A 12340-nucleotide genomic window follows, 5' to 3' on the forward strand; every position below is an offset into this window, starting at 1 on the left:
CTCTGTTTGATTCCTCCTCTCTTACCTGAGTCTGAGCCACTGAGTTCCTTCCTTGAATGCCTCCAGGATTCCCTTTAGCTTAATTGCTTGTGGTGATGACATACCCATTTAATACCAGAACCAGGTGTGGGCTGTGTTCAAGGGCGGGTGGATGGTGTGTGGTGTGTGATGTGTGGTGTGTGTATTGGGGAGGGAGGAGGTATTCCATTCCTCTGTTAGATGAAAAGATTCCTTGCTCAGATTAAACGATTACACAGTGATTCCTTCCATTTATCCTTCTGCACCCCCCTTTGTGTGGGGGTCCTTCCCCTAGGGGAATAAGTGAGTCCAGCTCCCTTCTCTGTTGGTATATGATGACCAGACTCTCTTCAGGGAAGGCCATTGTGGCATCACGTTTTCTTTTTTTTCGGGGTGGGGGGTGTTGAACACGAGGGTCACCTGTCAGTCCCACTGGGTGTTTGCTAAGGGGGGGGGGATGTACCTCCTGTGTTAGTTCCTGCCACTGAGGAATGGCGGGCCACATTGAACCAAAATGGGGAAATTGGTTTTGGAAGCCCCTGTGGATTCCAGAGTTCTCCATCCGGTTCACTGGACTCATCTGCCAGCCTGGGCCCATTCCATGTTTGATCAGCGCTTGTGGCATAATAACAAATAGAGCTTTCGAGAATATTGGGCTTGAACTCAGGGCCTGGGCTCTGTTCCCTGGCTCAAGGTTAGCACTCCACCTCTTGAGCTACAGCCACATTCCCAGGCTTTTTTGCCTCCTCCTCCCCTTCTTTTTCCTCCTCTCTTTCCTCTTACTTCCCTGTCATTCTCTGCTTTTCTGTCCTCTTTTCTCCTCTCCTCTTCTTTCCTCTCCTCTCTCCTTTCTTTCTCTCTGTCCTTTCTCTTTTCTCTTTTCTCTCCTCTCTCCTCTCCTTCCTCCCCTCTCTTCTCTTCTCCCTCCTCCCCTTTCCATTCTCCGTCTTCTCTTCTCTCTTCCTCATTGTCATCTTCTTCCTCCTCTCTTCCTTCTCTTCTCCTTTCCTCTCTCATCCTTCTTTTCTTCCTTTTTTGCCTCTCTTCTCTCTGTCACCCCTCCCTTTTCTCCTCTCTCTTTCTCTCTCCTCTCCTCTGCCCTCCCTTCCTCTCTCCCTCTTCCTTCTTGTCTCAGCACAATCTTCTGAACCCATAAACCAAAATGAATTCTTGTGAGTTCACATTTCTCCACTCCTCAGTATCCTATGGTTTCTTAGTGAAGATTATTGTATATATTAAGTATATTCCATTCAATTTCTAGATGACTAGACTTTGTTTTGTTTTGTTTTTGATGCCAGTACTGACGCTTAAACTCAGGGCCTCATATTCTTTTTTTGTGTGTATGTGGGTCATGGGGCTTGAACTAGGCCTGGCACTGTCCCTAAGCTCTTCAGCTCAAGGTTACCACTCTACCCCTGAGCCTGGGCACTGTCCCTGAGCTACCACCCTACCCTTGAGCTAAGCCCCGCTTCCATTTTCTAACGGTTAATTGGAGATAAGAGTCTCAGGTCCTTTTGTGCCCGGGGTGGCTTTGAACCTTGATCCTCAGATCTCAGCCTTCTGAGCAGCTAGGATTACAGGTGTGAGCCACCATGCCTGGCTCCTCATATTCTTTTTTTTTTTTTTTTGCCAGTCCTGGGCTTGAGCTCAGGGCCTGAGCACTGTCCTTGGACTTTCTCAAGGCTAGAGCTCTACCACTTGAGCCTCAGCACCACTTCCGGCTTTTTTCTATGTATGTGGTACCGAGGAATCGAACCCGGGTCTTCGTGCATGCTAGGCAAGCACTTTAACCACTAGGCCAAACTCCCGGCCCCTGGCTCCTCATATTCTTGCTGGGCTTTTGGTTGTTGTTGTTGTTACTGTTGTTCAAAGCTAGTCTCTACCACTTGAGCCACAACTCCATTTCTGGCTTCTTTTTTTTTTTTTTCTTGCTAGTAGATCGGTGGTGAGTTTCATAAACTTTCCTGCCTGGGCTGGCTTTGAACTGCAATTGCAATCCTTAGCTCTCAGCTTCCTGGGTAGATAGGTAGATAGGCATGAGCTACTAGCCTAAGATGTTTTTTACATATATAAATCATGAATCATTGTGAACTTTTGCTGTCTGTTTTTAATGAATCTGGTGAATTTTTATGCTGTTATTAAGGCCATATTTGAGTAGATTTTTTTCAAACCAAGTTTATGAGTTCACTCCCTTCCAAATTAGTCCCTCTAAAACAGTGGGGAATGTCTATGCTATTTTTCCAAAAATCATCAGAAATCTAAAACTTACAATAAACTATTTCACTGGGCACAGTGGCTCAGCCTGACCATCCGAGCTGCTCAGGAGACTAACATGTGAGCATCCCACTTGCAAGCCAAGCCTGGGCAGGACAGTTTGTAAGACTCTTGTCTCCAGTGAACCACCAGCAAAGCAGAAGTGCTACTGTGGCCCAAAAGGTAGAGCAGCAGCCATGAGCATAAATAGCTCAGGGGCAGTGCCCAGGCCCTGAGTTCAAGTCCCATGACTTGCACAAAAACCCATAAATAAGTACTTTTGAGAAATAATTAAAGTAGAGCAAGAGGAAAATTGCCCACCCCCACAATTTCCTGGAACACATTTATGGATTTTGAGTTTTTCAGTGATGCTGTAACACACATAATGAACAATGCACACATTTTCGACATCCAGATCAAGGATTTCATTTATGAAGATATCAGGGCATCCATTTCTCAGATCAAAAGGTTGTTTCCACTCCTGGTTAATCAACGCTCACCCACTTTAGATAGCCTCATTTTGAGTCTCATTCAAAATTAGCTCTGCTTCTTTCAAAAGTTAAAAAAAAACTGGATTGAGTCTTAGAATGGATTTTCTTTCAGTCTGAATGCTTCTTCTATTACAAATGGTCTTGAATGCTTTTTGATTGCTGTGTAGTCTTCCATCTCTCAAAGATGCTTTGGTTTCCATTTACCTATTACTAGTATCCACTTGGGTTATTCCCATTTAGGATATTTCTTGGAGTCTTTCTACTTCATCCTTTTGTCTCTCCCCCCACACCTCTCAGAATGTGATCAAAGATCACTTTCTGGCCCCATTGTTGTTGCTTCTTTGGGGAGCAACTCAGGAACGGGGAGGGACACACAGGGCCAGCCTGAGGTCCCCCGAAGCTGGGCGAGATGGTAAGTATCGATGACCCAGCCCTCCCCCAATTACCAGGGAAGAAAAAACCACACTGAGTCAGGAGTTGAGTAAACCATGAAAGCACATCAGATCTCTCTGCTGAGCTCTGCTGCTCTCTCTTTATTGTGTCAGACCATTAGTTATATACTGTTGGGGAGAGAGAAGGTGGGAACTGGGTAGCTAGCCAATAGGAAGAGGGCCACCATGCTACCACTAAGGGTCTGGGGGGGGACTTTCAGGTACTGGGCGGGACAAGTGCAGGAAAGCCCACGAGACCCCCGCAGCTGCAGGGAGCTCAGTCGAGTCATGTACACAGAGATGCCTCAAGAGAGGTATGCAAGGAGCGAATGTTTGGCCAAAGCCCTTTAATTGCAGCTGAGCTGGAATCAGGCCTCAGAGATGGAGGTCAGGCCCCAACACATTGTCATGTGTTATTTGAGCCAGTAACTTGATCATGCTATACCTTAACATGACCCAGCTATAGTCTGGGCTGCATATGGGTCAGATCACCTCCTACAATATGAGAACATTAAGTGAGCTGGCACTGGTAGCTCACACCTGCAACCCAGCTATGTAGGATGCTGAGATCTGGGTATCAAAATTCAAAGCCAGCCTGGGCAGGAAGTCTATGAGACTCTTATCTCCAAAGAACCACTAAAAAGCTGACACAAAATGACAGAGTTGTGACACAAAATGATAGAGTGTTAGCTTTGAGCTAAAAAAAAAAATCTCAGGGACAGTGCTCAAGCCCTGAGTTCAAGCCCTATAAGCAATGGAGAAGGAAGGAAGGAAGGAAGGAAGGAAGGAAGGAAGGAAGGAAGGAAGGAAGGAAGGAAGGAAAGAAGGAAGGAAGGAAAGAAGGAAGGGAAGGGAAGGATACTTCATGTAACAAGTGGCTGCTCTCATTAAAGATTTCTTGACTGAGGTTTATGTCAGGTTGCTACTGTATCTGACTTTGATACCTGGTATATGGTATGTATGTTTATTTGTGTATTTGAAAATGGAAAGGTAGGGAGAAAACAAGATTAGTGGGAAGGAGTGGGAGGAGGGAAAATGGGAGAAAAACATGGGAAGGGGTAACAATGTTCAAGAAGTAATGTACCCACTACCTGATGAGTGTAACTGCAACACCGATGTACATCACCCCAACAGTAAAATGAAAGACACCCTGAGTTTTGGAATCACTGTGAATGGACCATTGTGTGTGTGTGTGTGTGTGTGTGTGTGTGAGAGAGAGAGAGAGAGAGAGAGAGAGAGAGAGAGAGAGAGAGAGAGAGAGAGAGAGAGAGGAACAGATCAACAGAGACAGACACAGACAGGGGTGGAGCCCCCATGGCTAACCGCTCCCTCCCATTCCTGGAACCTGAAGCGCCTGTCATGGCATCAAGGCATGTGTAGACCCTTCCTCTCATCTCTTCCGGTGCTGGTACCTAGTTCCCTGTTTCTCTTCCTGACTAAGAGGGAGTTTAAAAGCTCAGGAATCAGCGGGAGCAAATCAAAGCCATACTTCCCAACAGCCTTAGACCCTGAGGGGCAGCCATGACCATGAAGGAAGTGGGTGAGGCTGGCAGAGCCTCTGGAGGCTCAGGAACTGGGGGGTCTGCAGTGGCCAGGGGTGGGGATGGCTGGGGTCTCAGCCTGTCTGGACTCTGACTGACGCTTCCTTCAATCAGACGAAGAGGAACTGATTTCCAATGGTAGCAGATATTCTGGAAAAAGCTTTGGAGTCCGATCGGCTTGGGGGTTCAGGGGTTGTCCAGGTAAGGCAGGGTTTCCTATTGGAAACTTGGGTCCTGAGAAGGGGAATGGTGGCCTCCATCTTGGTCCTGGTGGGTGCTGGGGATCTGGTAATGAAGGAAGAGGAGGAAGACAGGGTGAAGAAGACAGGAGGAGGAGGAGGAGGCTGTAGCTAGACTAGCCCTGGACCTAGTAGAGTCAGGGACACCCAAGGACCCCCCAGCTGTTGTCTCCGCAGATTTTCGGGGTCAAGGCCATGTCCCCCTTCTGCTTCAGCTCATTCTCGTCACTGTCCTCGCCGTACTCCTGGTGGCCATCTTCATTCAAGGTCAGGAGATGCCTGAGAGTTGGGGCTTCCTTGAGATGGGAGGAGATGGTGAAGCTGGAGTGGGGTCCGAGCAGCTTCTAGAAGCTTCTCAGGGTTCCACCTTTGGTAGGGTCGAGGGGAGGGAGAAGGAGAAGGGAAGAAGACGAGGGGGTGGCATTTGACCTGTCTCCATTTGACCTTGTGATGGAGCCTCCTGTGGCTGTGAGATTGCCTCCTCATCAAACCCAGTGGCAGAAGATGGAGGGCCCTGGATACAGGGTGGCTGGAGGCCTTGTGCAGGCCATGGCACACAGAAGGCGTTTCGAAACCACAGCTTATTTTTCTCTCTGCTTCCTCAACAGTCTCCAAGGTCCCCAATTTAGAAGAACTAGAGCAGAGTCACTCAAAGCAGGAGGTGATTTACAAGGAATTGACAGGGATGAAGGCTCGAGTGGGTGAGTGGCCAGGGCCTAAGAAAGTCAGTGTGCTGGGTGTCTTCATATACAAATTGGGAGCAATGATTTTTGCAGGTGACAGAGAGCCATCCGTGTTGTAGCCATTTGATTAAACCAAGCTCTAAGCCTCTGTTGTGTGTTCTAAAGCTTGGGCTCTTTCAGTCTGAGAAGCAGTGCCAGAGCTTTTCGGGGTGTTTTTGTGGGAGTTATCCTGGACTAAGAAAGGGGCTCAGGGATTGGAGAGGACATTGGATTTCCCAGAGTGCTCTGTCTAGGAAGGGTGGTTGAAAGATGGATGGCTTGAAAGTTGGACAGACCCAGGAACAAGAGTCTCCAAGATGGCTGGGCATCTGTGCTTCACGCTGTCTCCTAGCTACTCATGAGACTGACATCAGAGGATTGTGATTCAAAGCCAGCCCGGGCAGGAAAATCCTTGAGACTCTTATCTCCAGTGATCCACCTGAAAACTGGAAGTGGAGCTGTGGCTCAAAGTGGTAGAGCCCTAGCCTTGAGTGAAAGAGGCTCAGGGATAGCGCCCAGGCCCTGAGTTGAAGCCTCACTGTCACCAAATGCAGGTAAAGATGCAGATTTGGGAAAGGACTCTTCACTTAGGATCCTTGACTTTGACTGCAGAATACGAATGTCCGGTTGAGTCATGTTGATAAAAAACAATGTTGGCGGGCCGGGAGTTTGGCCTAGTGGTTAAAGTGCTCGCCTAGCATGCATGAAGACCCGGGTTCGATTCCTCGGTACCACATACATAGAAAAAAAGCCAGAAGTGGTGCTGAGGCTCAAGTGGTAGAGCTCTAGCCTTGAGAAAGTCCAAGGACAGTGCTCAGGCCCTGAGCGCAAGCCCAGGACTGGCAAAAAAAAAAAAAGAGTCACAGGTCCTTTAAAAAAAAAAAAAACAATGTTGGCAAAATTCATTAAGTAAGCAAGCAGGCAAGCAGATAAGCAGACAAACAGAAGGGCACTCTAACAGCGTGTGAGTGCTCTCAAAGTGGGGGAACAGGGAGGAAGGGAGTAGGGCCCAGTTTCTTGGTTGTAGGGGTATTTAGGCAGTGAGTCTGATTTTAAAGTGCTGCAAAGAGAGGTGTTTTATATTTGCTGTAATCACTCCTGGTATTACTTTCTGAGATTCCGATATTTGTAGTATTCTTTCCAGATAAGAATGCATTCTGGGAAGATGGAATCATCCATATCTTAACTATGGTAAATTATGCTGCAATGAACATGGTTGTTCTGGTAGCTTTAGTGTGGCCTTGTTTGTGGTCATTTGTATAAATGCCCAGGAGTGAGATTGCTGGGTCACAGGGGAGCTCTATGTTTAGTCTTTTGAGGAACCTCCATATTACTTTCCAAAGTGGCTGAACAAATTTACACTCCTACCAATAGGATAGTAGGCATCCCTTCTGGACACATTCCTACCTAGCATGTGCTGCTATTACATTTCTTGATAATGGCCATTCTAACTGGGGTAACGTGGAATCTCAAAGTCGTTTTGATTTGCATTTCTTTTATGCCAGAGATAGCCAGCATTTTTCATCTGTCTATTGGCCATTCTAATTTCTTCAGATAAGTTTCTCTCTGTCTTTAGTCTACCTTTTAATGGGGTGGTTGTTTCTTTTGAGAGATTGAGAGATCTTTTGGGAGATTTAATCTTTTGAGCTGTAGGTTCATTTTATTTTATGTTGTAGGTCATAGGGCTTGAACTTGGCCTGGGTGCTGTCCCTGAGCTCTTCAGCTCAAGGCTACTACCCTAACCCTGGGCCTGAGCATTGTCCCTGAGCTCCTTAGCTCAAGGCTACCAACCTACCCTTGAGCCACAGCGCCACATCCCGTTTTCTAGAGGTTTACTGGAGATAAGAGTCTCAGGTCCTTTTGTGCCCGGCTGGCTTTGAACCTTGATCCTCAGATCTCAGCCTCCTGAGTAGCTAGGATTACAGGTGTAAGCCACCTAGCCCAGCTTTGTAGATATGAGGCCCTTGTCTGTTGTATGGTTAGTGAAGATCTTCTCCCACTCTGTGGGCTTTCTATTTAGCTTGCTGGCTATGTCTGTTGCTATACAGAAGCTCTGAAGTTCAATGCAGTCCCATTTGTCCAACCTTTCTTTGATTTGTGTGCTTCTAGTCCTTTATTAAGAAAGTTTTGACCTATTCCAAGGATTAATTACCATAGCTAAAATATGGACCCAACCCAGATGCCCCTCAGTAGACGTATGGATCAGGAAGACGTGGTATTTATACCCAATGGAATTCTATGCAGCCATCAGAAAGAATGACATCACGCCATTCATAAGGAAATGGAAAGACTTGGAAAAAAACCATATTAAGTGAAATAAGCCAGACCCAAAGGAACATGGTTTCCCTCATTTGCATTCATTACTATGTATCTAGGTTTTTCCTAGCAGAAGATCACAATAGCTCAAAAGCTATGTACATATGGGCAAACAGGATGAGACTAATGGAAATGAACTCCAGGATATGGAACCAAGAGGTTTAGCTTTGTGGTTGTGCTTTTCAAAAGTTGTTTCTTTTCTTTATTTTTCTCCCTTATGCTTTATCCCCTGTTGTTACCATATCTGACTTTGGTACCTGCTGTATTATATATATGTTTATTTATTTACTTGAATTAGGGAAGGGAAATGGAAAAACAAGATGATGAGACAAAGGACAAAGGGTGACCCAGGGTAAGAGGATATTCACAAGAAGAAATGTTGGAAATGAACTTTACAACTTGGGAGGGGTGGGGGGAGAGAAAGTAGGAGAAAAACATGGGAATGGGTAACACTCTTTGGAAAGAAATGTATGTATTCACTGCCTTACAAATTGAATTGCAACCCCTCTATACATCTCCCCGACACTAAGACTAAAAAAACAAACAAACAAAAACCCAAATGCATCCTGCCATATTACAGATCCTTGTCCTTGAGATAAACAACTTGTCCTGTTAGCTGCAATTTGAGTAGGAGGTGGCTTAAGTTTGAGGGGAGCATTTTTCTCAGGTAAGCATACATCTTGTCAGATAACTGTCCATACTGAGGTTGAGAAATGCATCCCTCAGGAAGGAAGGCATCCTGTTGTCTCCCTTTGAAGCAAAGACACTATTGTTAAATGTCTCCATGTTTCTCAGTTGCCAGGCTTCATTTTGCCCAATTCGTCCTTTCTCGTGATGACCAGAAGAAAAAATCCACAGATAGGTCCAAGCCTGACCCATCTCTTTCAACAGACCTCCTGTGCCGGCCCTGCTCCTGGGACTGGACCTTCTTCCAAGGACATTGTTACTTTTTCTCCAATTCCCAACGGAACTGGCATGACTCCATCACTGCCTGCCAGGAAGTGGGAGCTCAACTCGTCATCATTGAGAGGGATGAGGAGCAGGTACTCCCTAGCCAGCTGGGGTGGACATGAGCTGACCACACACACACTTCTTCCAGAAATGGAGAAGAAAGTGGAGGAGCATGGCCTGGGTGTCTTTAAAAGAGACACACCAAGGTCCTGATCATGGTGAATACTTTGTTTTGATCAGTCGAGGTGGGGCTTGAACTCAGGGCCTAGGTGCTGTCCCTGAGCCTCTCTGTGCTCAAGGCTAACACTCTACCACTTGAGCCACATCGCCACTTCTGGTTTTTCAGTGGTTCATTGCAGATAAGAGTCTCACAGGGTCTTTTCTGCCCACTCTGGCTTTGAACTGAGATCCTCAGATCTCAGCCTCCTGAGTAGCTAGAGGTGAGCCACTGGGTCCCAGTTAGAACACTTTGGAATGGCAGCCATCTTGGTTGGTGTAACAGTTGCTCTAGAGAGCTCAAGAGTCCTGGTGAGTTATGTTTGCCAAGTTCCCTGGTGTAAACACTCACAGCATGGAAGATTTCCCACCATCAGTGGGTTCATCCCTCAATGGGAAGTGAAAAGAGGAGGTGTGTGTGATCATTCATGACCAACTGGTGCAATCTGGCTCTAGCTGGTCAAAACCAGTCATGAGCCTGACACTGGTGGCTCAGGCCTGTAATCGTAGCTACTCAGGAAGCTGAGATCTGAAGATCATGCTCTCAAGCCAATTCTGGCAGAAAGATGGAGGAGAACTTGTATTTCCAATTAACTACTGAACAAAAAAGGGCAGAAGTGGAGGTGTGGTTCAAGTGGTAGAGAGCTAGCCTTGAGAGAAAAACCTCAGGGACAGTACCCAGGGTCTGACTTCACGCCCCATGACCAACATAACTAAAAGGGAGACACAAGGTGGGGTATAGAAAAGAGGATGCAGAGCTTCCTTTTGAATCTTTCTTCTTCTCCCCAGAGCTTCTTGCAGCAGACTTCTAAGAAAAGAGGCTTCACCTGGATGGGGCTGTCAGACCTCAACAAGGAAGACTTGTGGAAGTGGGTAGATGGCTCACCCCTGGCCAGCAGGTAAACATAGGCGGTTGCCCTAAGGTTTGTGCAGGGTGGAGGTAGGTGTGTCTCTGTAACTCTCAGTTCACTGTTCTTCCTGGCCTGAAGGTGGAATCAGGTGTTCATGCCAGGGTGAAGGTAAGGATGAAATATAGCGCCTGGCATTGGTGGCTCACGCCTGTTATTCGAGCTCCTCACCACACACTGCCATATGCTAGCCTTGAGCGAGAGAGTTCAGAGACAGTGCCCAGGCCCTGAGTTTAAGCCCCAGGACTCTCCTTCCCCCTTCTCTCCCCCCCCCCAAAGTGAGAAGGTAGCTCAAAGTCCTCATTCTACCCAGGGAGCAGAGGAGCTGTGGGCAGAGGCCTTCGCCCTGGTGCCTTAGGAAAAGTGTAGGGGAGATGGGGCATGCAGGCTGAGGTCTGAGTAGTTTGAAGCTTGCAATGGGTTCTATAGGCTCCATTCTTAATTGTCTGGCATTTAGTTCTGAATAGGTGCATTTGGGTTCTCAGTTACAACCACTAAGGGAGGTGGTTTGGGATATGGAGTTTAGGATTAGTTGATCTCTTTCTTCTTCCTCCTCCTCTCCCTTGTCCCCTTCCTCTCTTCTTTCCTTCCCCCTTCCCTCCTTCTTCTTCCTCTCCTCTTTGTGCTCAAGGCTAGCACTCTACCACCTGAGCCACAGCTCCACTTCTGCCTTTTTTCTGAGTAGTTTATTGGAGCTAAGAGTCTCATGCACTTTTCAGCCCTAGTTGGCCTTGAACCAAGATTCTTGGATCTTAGCTTCCTGAGTAGCTAGGATTACAGACAGGACATCCAGTGCCCAGTGTCTTTTTGTTCTTGTGTTATCATGGTGAGGACTGAACCCAGGACCTTACCCACACTACGTAAGCACTCTTCCTCTAAGCGACACCCTTAGCTAGTTGTTTCTGAACTTCATCCTTAATAAGACCACAAGCATCCGAGTACCAGGTTAAAAAACTTAGGTATATTACCAGAGTTTGAACAAGAAATGGCTACCATAGGCCTACAGAAGGACAGGCATGAGATAAGAGACTTACTAACCTGTGGTTGTATTTTACAGGCTAATGAAGTATTGGAAAAAAGGACAACCCAACAACTATGGGGGACAAGACTGTGTGGAATTTAGAGACGAGGGCTGGAATGATGCCAGCTGTGATGAAAAGAAATTCTGGATTTGCAAGAAATCTGCAAGTCCCTGCTCCCCCAAGTAATGGTCTCTCAAAGCCCAAAGGGCCTCCATCCCTCAATGGCAGAACTCTACACAAGTGTTTACCAGATCCCTGACGGTGTGTGGGGGCCATTGGGGTTCTAACAGTATCTCTGGTGCTCTGGTGCTCTCCTCTGTCTTTTTGGACATCCACTGTGGGTGGGACTTCAACCTGCTCTGTCCTCCTTGCCCCTTGGAGTCAACTGGGGTTGTCAGAACCCTTCTGTTGGCCTTGTCCTTTCCCATGCCCTCTTTCCCATGATATAATAAACATGTGGTTGGTCTTCCTCTGGATTTCCCAGTGATAACGATGTATTTATTATTTATTTAGAGGGAGCCTGCTGATGCTACTTTAATAAGATGACTTGGGTGGGGTACAGTGGCTCACGCCTGTAATCCTAGCTACTCAGGAGGCTGAGATGGAAGATCACGGTTCAAAGCCAGCCTTGGCACTAAAATCCATGAGACTCTTATCTCCAGTTAACCTCCAGAAAACTGGCAGTGGTACTGTGGCTCAAGGGGTAGGGCGGTAGTCTTGAGCCTGAAGAGCTCAGGGACAACATGCAGGCACTGAGATCAAGTCCCATGACCAAGAGAGAAGAAAAAGATATGGGGTGGAATTAATAAATGTCAGAATAGGGCTGATCAGCAGAAAGATTAAGGGGTTCAAATTTTCAGCCCTATCTACCAATCTCCTTAAAGGAGTGGGGGTTGGCTATTTTAGAACTCTTTTGAGTGTGTGTGTGTGTGTGTGTGTGTGTGTGTGTGTGTGTGTGTGTGTGTGTGTGTGCTGATCTTAGGGCTAGAATTCAGGATTGGGGTACCGTCCCTGAGTTTTTCCACACAAGACTGGCATTCTACCACCTCCATTTCAGGCTTCTTGCTGATTCATTGGAAATGAGAGTGTTACAATCTTTCCTGCATGGGTTGCTTCCAAAACCCTCGATGGGCTGGCTGTCCAGGCTGGCGGTGCTGGGGATTGAACCCAGCAGCATGGGGGTGCTTGAGTCGGGGCCATCTGGAGAAGGCCAGGGGCTTTGCAGATCCACC

At 47.0% G+C, this 12340-nt stretch overlaps 1 protein-coding gene across 1 annotated transcript; it reads left to right on the forward strand.

Moving 5' to 3' along the window:
• Window positions 1-4714: 4714 nt before the first annotated feature.
• Window positions 4715-11541, forward strand: LOC150068817 (CD209 antigen-like protein E). The gene is made up of 7 exons (XM_090329190.1): window positions 4715-4733; window positions 4849-4935; window positions 5151-5240; window positions 5582-5674; window positions 8903-9054; window positions 9968-10077; window positions 11144-11541. The coding sequence occupies exons 1-7, from the start codon at window positions 4715-4717 to the stop codon at window positions 11292-11294; spliced, it is 702 nt and encodes a 233-aa protein (XP_090185316.1). The 3' UTR covers window positions 11295-11541.
• The last annotated feature ends 799 nt before the right edge of the window (window positions 11542-12340 follow it).

Source organism: Megascapheus bottae, chromosome 1, assembly GCF_031878675.1.
Source record: "Megascapheus bottae isolate mThoBot1 chromosome 1, mThoBot2.hap1, whole genome shotgun sequence".
NCBI lineage: Eukaryota > Metazoa > Chordata > Mammalia > Rodentia > Geomyidae > Megascapheus > Megascapheus bottae.

Bases quoted from the DNA above. Each gene is read 5' to 3' on its own strand.
- LOC150068817 (XM_090329190.1), top strand. The intron at 5,241-5,581 runs GTCAGGAGATGC...CTTCCTCAACAG, and splicing joins GGTGGCCATCTTCATTCAAG to TCTCCAAGGTCCCCAATTTA. The intron at 10,078-11,143 runs GTAAACATAGGC...TGTATTTTACAG, and splicing joins GGCTCACCCCTGGCCAGCAG to GCTAATGAAGTATTGGAAAA.